This window comes from Belonocnema kinseyi, chromosome 10, assembly GCF_010883055.1.
Source record: "Belonocnema kinseyi isolate 2016_QV_RU_SX_M_011 chromosome 10, B_treatae_v1, whole genome shotgun sequence".
Lineage (NCBI taxonomy): Eukaryota > Metazoa > Arthropoda > Insecta > Hymenoptera > Cynipidae > Belonocnema > Belonocnema kinseyi.
This window is the reverse complement of record NC_046666.1, coordinates 70045882-70052710: the sequence shown is the minus strand read 5'-3', so window position 1 is coordinate 70052710 and position 6829 is coordinate 70045882. Positions and strand designations below refer to the sequence as shown.

General features: G+C 29.1%; 1 protein-coding gene across 1 annotated transcript; it reads left to right on the top strand.

Moving 5' to 3' along the window:
• The first annotated feature begins 1136 nt into the window (after positions 1-1136).
• Positions 1137-5705, top strand: LOC117181528 (probable cytochrome P450 28d1). The gene is made up of 3 exons (XM_033374308.1): positions 1137-1312; positions 1399-2253; positions 4339-5705. The coding sequence occupies exons 2-3, from the start codon at positions 1482-1484 to the stop codon at positions 5091-5093; spliced, it is 1527 nt and encodes a 508-aa protein (XP_033230199.1). The 5' UTR covers positions 1137-1312; positions 1399-1481; the 3' UTR covers positions 5094-5705.
• Positions 5706-6829: the final 1124 nt, after the last annotated feature.

The window sequence follows — 6829 nt, the reverse complement described above, 5'->3', positions numbered from 1 at the left end:
ATAGCAATTTTGTTTATTTCAAAAAGATTAACAAAATTGTTAAAGCTCATTTTTTATTCAACCTCATAGTTATCGCTTTGAGCGTAAAAAATCACATAAAAATTAGATTTTGGCACCGCATCGGGCAGATTTTTTAAATAATATTATATTTTAAAAAAAGATTCCAAAAAATCTACGGGAGTTGATTCAATCGAATAGGGATTCATATTCAGGTAAATAAGTCTATTATATCGATTTCTCTCCCCCTTAATATATTGCATGGGGTGCTAAATACATTTATAAAAAATGTCTTCGTTTGTAACAGAAAATGCATAATGTGTTACCTTATCCGCCTAACTGATTGAAACACTGAACAGAAATGCCAAAATCTTTGATTTAAAGAAATTATTCTGTTCTGGAGTTCTGAAAATTGGACTAGATTTTTATAATTTTTATCTCTGCTATCTCTGATCGCAAAAAAGAAATGCTTTAATAAAAATGTATGCAGAATGTATTGAAATTAAAGAACGTAAAAAAATTATCGAAATATAATTATTATATTGTTTTGTTAATTAAACAATTTTCAATTGTTGGTTTTCGATGCTAGGAACACGACGAAGTTAAAAAATAAATAAATATAATGTTTCAAGTCTCCTTCAGTTCAACACAAAGCAGAAAATATGTATTAGTTATAAACAGAATTAATAAACCAAAATGCTATCTTAAGGGTTAACAAGATTCAGATATGTAATACAATTAAATTTTTGTCGCAACATATGTAGAAGTAATATTTCATTTAAAAACTTATCACATATTAACTATTTTTTTTACATTATAATCAGATTTAATAAACATGAGAAGCATAATTTTTGTTATTATGATTGTTATATAATAGGTTCTGCGAACAGAATTCAGATTAGAAGTATTACGGAAAATTCCCTAATAGTAGACAGTACATATATATTTTCTATCTATTTTGATGTAACCAAATGAGAAAAATAAACATTGAGTAATAATTAATTATTTTCATTCAGTACAACTACATGACTCAAAATTAGTATAATGAGATTTATCGTTATATCTGGGCTGTTTGCACCCTTGGTCAGTTTCAAAGTGCAACTCTTGCCAATATCATTGAAGTGAGATATTAGCTAATTAGCACACGAAGCAGCAAATATTACAAAGATGTGTTTTTTAATTAAATTGATTATAGCTCTTCTAAAAAATCCAGAATCTTTAAGAAACTTTGACACTTTCTTTCTTCGTGAAGAAAAGTGATAAGGAGCATTGACAATCTTCTAGTGATAATCATTTTTGACGACGTCAGCTCAGGGTAAGTGTAATATTTTCGGATAACCTTCAGAATTCTTTAGTGTGCCAAGTTTACGTGGCGTTTTAACTAGAATGCTATCACCTTAGATAGGTTATCAAACTTCTGGCCTGTAACAAATAAGTGGAAAGTTCTATGCAATTCTTCAGTCGTCATCGAGTAGTTATTGAGAATGGAATGGACATACATTTTAGCTTCAGCAGCAGCTTTTGTGGTTGCGATTTATTATTTCTTAACTTGGAAATACGATTATTGGATAAAACAGGGAATACCTTCTGCCCCTAAAGCCATACCAGTTTTTGGACACATGTGGTCAGTCCTTTCTCTCAAAGAAAGTTTTCCAAGTCTGTGTGAAAAATTGTATAAGAGCAACTTGAATTCAAGTATGGTAGGGTTTTTCCAATTGAAAACACCAACAATACTTCTTTGTGATCCTGAACTTGTAAAGGACATTTTGGTCACTAACTTTGCAAGCTTCCATGACAACGAACTCACACTTCATTCGAAATTGGATCCTTCGATGAGTGACACTCCGTTTTTTGCAAAAGGTAATGTTTGGAAGGAAACTCGATCTGTTATGACAAATGGCTTTTCTAACAAAAAATTGAAGTTGCTGTTTGCATTGGCTCGAGAGGTATCGTTTAAACTGAATAAGTATTTGGAAAAAAAGGCTGAAGAAAAAAATATCGTGGAATTGGATTTATTGCACTTTTGGACGAAATACACTGGAGAGTTCGTGGCGAATGTTGGATTTGGAGTAGAGGGTCATTGTTTTGAAGATAAGCCTGTGACATTTCAAACAGTCGTTGAGCCCATGTTTGACTTTTCTAGTTTTGGGAGAGAAAAGGAGATGATACTTTTCTTTTTGCCAAAGTTGGCTAAAATTTTGGGAATAGCCAGGGTGCCTAAGGATGTTGAGAGCTTCCTTGCACATCTTGTAAAAGGTCAGTGACACTTTATTTATTTTTAAATATCAATTATCAGCGATCCTATTATGTTTCAATTCTATTATTATGCAGAAACAAGAAAATTCAGTTGGAAAAAAAAATAATTTTAAAGAACTAATTTAATTAAAGGTTTCCATTTTCCCTCATTATTGATGGTAAGACTTTAAATAGTATTTAAAGGAAGATGAAAGTTATATTCTGTTTAGGTATTGCAAAAAATAATGGATTATGAAAATCAATTTTAACTTTTGTCAAATTAATGATACTCTAGGAAAAACCCGATTTTTGAATTTCATAAGATACATTTAAATGATTTTTAGTGATTGTAAATGTAGCACTTCAATTTTCTTTTACTTTAAAAAATATGTTATTCTTATCGCGCGCTATGCGCGTGGCTCGCGAGTTTGAGCGCACCTGAGGCGCTCGACTTTGGTTATCTCTCTTCGCGCTCGACAATGTGTTTCCCTTCACTATGCGCTCCGCCTTTGTATTTCCCCCAAATTTGGGTACATGACTTTTAAAATTAAAGGTGGCACCGATAAATGTAACCTTGTGATTGTGAATTCTCTGTTATTAAAGCTCCTTCGACTTAAGCGAACACATTCTCATCACGTATCTCGTGCTTCGCAATTGATTTCGTCCAAAATGTTAACTTTTGTTATCTTGAACACTATTATAAGAAATGTATGTTACATTTATGTATATACCTCGGCCTGGGATTGCTTATTCAGATATTGCAAAAAAAGTACGAATTTTATTTCTCAAAATAACTTTAATATTTATTTTTTATTTTGCATTAAATTTTATTTTTAGCTACCCGGAAACTGTATCATTTCAATAAATTTATACTTTTGCAATTCACAATATTCATTGTTATAGAAACTGTCGTATTTTACTATCTTGTTTTTATAATTAGAAAAAAAGAACAGTTAAGAACTATTTTGTAGAATTTTAAAAAACAGATAATTTTGCTCTTTTGTCTATTTATTATATCTTGCGTGGTTTCGTGACTAAGCTGAATTATTACGTTTCTCAGTTTGATTTTTCATTGCTAAAATCATCAATATTGGGAGTAGAAGGCTGGCTAACGAACTTGACCCGTATTTTTGGATCACAAACCAGTATGCAAAAGGAACTTTGAATTATAAAATTCCGTAAAAAGTTGAGAATTGACGGAAACGGAACAGGGCCAAATCATTAAATACACAATGACGTCTATACATTTCTTTTTATTCTTCTTTATGTTATTTATTGCATAAATAAATAACCTAGATAAGTAAGACTTAATGAGAATATTATTTTTTATCCCCGGGGAAAAGTCTCGAATCAAGTTTTTGTTCGTCAGAATCAATGAAAGTACACTTGAAGAACAAACATCATTAGTAATAAATAATTCTAGTTGTAATAAATAAACAGGACTTTATTAATTTAATGAAGTTTTACATAATTCTGAGTAGTTTTCACAAAATGGGACTGTTCATTCAAAAAATATACGAAAAGCTCAAATTGGTCGTTGAATCAAAATGAAATAAGAAAAAAAAATTTCTAATCCGCTGTCACTAATCTTTTAAAAAATTATTTAACTTTCATTTTAGGTGAAAAAAAAACACATAGACGCTTTGTACTAGGCTTAAAATGTCAGTCATTTATCCTGCTATATGTGCCCCTACGCGTAACTCCATAAATCAATTCTAATTTAAAGTGAAAGTTTCTAGTGAATTGAGAATGTCTAACTTTGTATTAGAAAAAGAGTACAGTCAATGTCGTGGTTGCTGTTACACACATAGACATGTTTGATTAACCCTATATCAAAAATATTATTTGTTTGATTCAAATAAATTTTTTTTTGAGTTAAACAATGGTGTGTTTCAATTAAATACATTTTATTTAAATTAAACAAATATTTGTTCAATTCAATAAAATGTTTTTTTGACCCTATATGAAAGAAAGAATTCGTTTGATTAAAATAAACATTTTTCTGAGGAAGCACTTAAAATTGTTATTAAATGTTTTCCCAAGCTAAATTTCCTTATTGACACAGAAAATTAGATATAGTAATACAAATTCTTTTTTTTTCTCCAGATGTAGTCCAAACCCGAAAAAATGACAATGCAATCCACAACGATTTCCTGCAGATGATGATTGATTATCAGAGGTCTCACGGTCTAGAAATTCCTGACGAGAAAACCTTGCTAGTGATAATGGAAAGCTTTTTCCTAGAAGCCTACGAATCCGCAAGCATCGCCCTAAGCTTCCTGTGCTTTCAGCTAGCTTGTCATCCCGAAATTCAGGAAAAAGTTCGACAAGAAGTATATACAGTTCTCTCAAAATACAATGGAGAATTAGATTACGAAGCCCTCCAGGATTTAACTTACATGGAACAAGTCCTCTATGAAACTCTAAGGCTGGAACCTGCAATACCAATACTTTCAAAACACTGCACAAAAGAATGTCATCTTAAGGGCCCTGATGGACTTTCCTGTCGCGTTAAACCCGGAGATGTAGCAGTTGTATCTATGTACGGTCTTCATATGGATCCCAAATATTGGTCTGAACCAGAAAAGTTTGACCCTGAGCGTTTCAATGAGAGCCAAAAATCTAGTCGATCTAAGTACATTTTCTTGCCATTTGGAGAGGGTCCCAGAATTTGTGTAGGTAAGCGAATGGCGCTGATAGAAATGAAAGTCGCAATGGTTCAAATTTTGAAAAACTATTCTTTGGAACTTTCTAATAAAACTGTTCTCCCCATGAAAAGAGACACCAGTTTTTCTACTTATCCAGAAGACGGTTTGTGGGTGAATGTGAAGCTTCTACAGAAAGTGAAAAGTCATGGTTAAGTTTCTTAAATTCGAAAAAATAATATCGATTAGATTCTTTTTGTATTTAAAAAAGTGTTGAAATCATTGCATTAAGAAAGTACAAATATGCTTAGGATATAACATAGTTTTCGTAGGTACAGAAAAAAGAGATATTGCCACTTTTAAATTCTGACATTCTTTTTCAAATTAGGTTGAGAAAATTTCTCGTAACTTGGAGAAAATGTTCTTTTCTGTCTATCTAATATTACGTCACGTTATTATTATATCCTTATAGTTATTATAATTTATACTTGGAATGTAATATACATAGGCGACCTTTTTCTAACTTTTAAAAGCTAAAATTAAGAAGAAAGACGATAATATTTACTTATTGTCTACATATCTATGTGTAGTATTTATTATCCATAAATATCTGTACTGAGCAAATATGTCTCGAATGTGAAAAGCTTATCTAAATTTCCAGACAAACATTATGTTGTTATCAAATATTTGTATTTGTACGTGAATTAAGGTTTTGAAAAATTTCGAGATAACATAATTAATTATGATATGTGAGACAGTTATATCTTGATAAGAGAATCCCCTTATCAAACATTTATTGTCGAAAAAATCTTTATTCTGTGAAAATAAAATAAATTAAATTTTTTTAAATATATTACAACAGATATATATGTATTGTTAAAATTACCCCTCTCTCCATGAAACAAAGCTTTCCATAAATAAACAAAAATTTTGTCGACACTGCGTGAATATAAATTTTAGTGAGTGTTTTCGGGTTACTTATCTATATCAATAATTATTTATGAATTTTATGCATCTTCAATTTCGTATATTGAAATATTCAAATAAACAATTTTACTTCATAAAATTTATTTATAAATGTTTCTAAACATTATTTGAAGAAGGCATAATTAAAAATTGGAAATTACTGTTTAATGTTGGGAAATAATTATGTTCTTAACATTTTGCTACCACACCATAATTTTTACACATTTGACACATTCAAAAAGATAAAAATAGTCAAAAGAATAAAAATAATATTCTTAAGATTCATGAAAAAATTTCAAATGATTTTTTCTCTTATGAATTCTAAGAGAAAATTGAAAAAGAATACAAAACATTTTAAATTATTTCTAAAAACTTTGAAAAAAAGTTGAAAAGATTTTAAAGCAATATTTTCTCATAATACATAATTTTAGAATAAATTTGAATAAGTGTAAGAAACACTTAAAGGTTTTAAAACAAGTCAAAAAATAATAAAAACTTATAAGAGATTTCAGGAATTTTGTAAAGTTTCAAGAAAATGAAAAAATTTTCTAGGTTTCTAGGAAAAAATAAAATGATTTTTTATGTTGAAAAATTAATTGTAATAGCATATTTGAAAAGATTTAAAAATATTTCAAAAATTTTCGAAGAAGAATCTAAAAGATTTTAAAACCGTTTTTTGAATTTTGCAGAATTAAAAAAAAAATCACAACAAATTTGAATAATTTTAAAATATAAGAAGGTATAAAAGTTTTGAAAGTATAAAAACAAGAATTTCCTTAAGATTTATGGGAAGATTCATCTTCATTTTTCATTTCGAAAAATGAACTTTAAGAGAAGATTGAAAAATATTTTTAAACATTTAAAAAGATTTCCTTAAATTTCGAAAAAGAGTAGACGATTTTAAAGCAAAATGATTTACTTTGGCAAGATTAAAAAATCAACAAAAAAATCCAGTAAATTCAAGAAATATTTGGAATATGTTAAGA

Excerpts from the sequence above, each read along its gene's own strand:
- LOC117181528 (XM_033374308.1), top strand. The coding sequence starts at position 1,482 with ATGGAATGGACATACATTTTAGCTTCAGCAGCAGCTTTTGTGGTTGCG. Across the intron at positions 2,254-4,338 it reads CCTTGCACATCTTGTAAAAG|ATGTAGTCCAAACCCGAAAA; the intron begins GTCAGTGACACT and ends TTTTTTCTCCAG.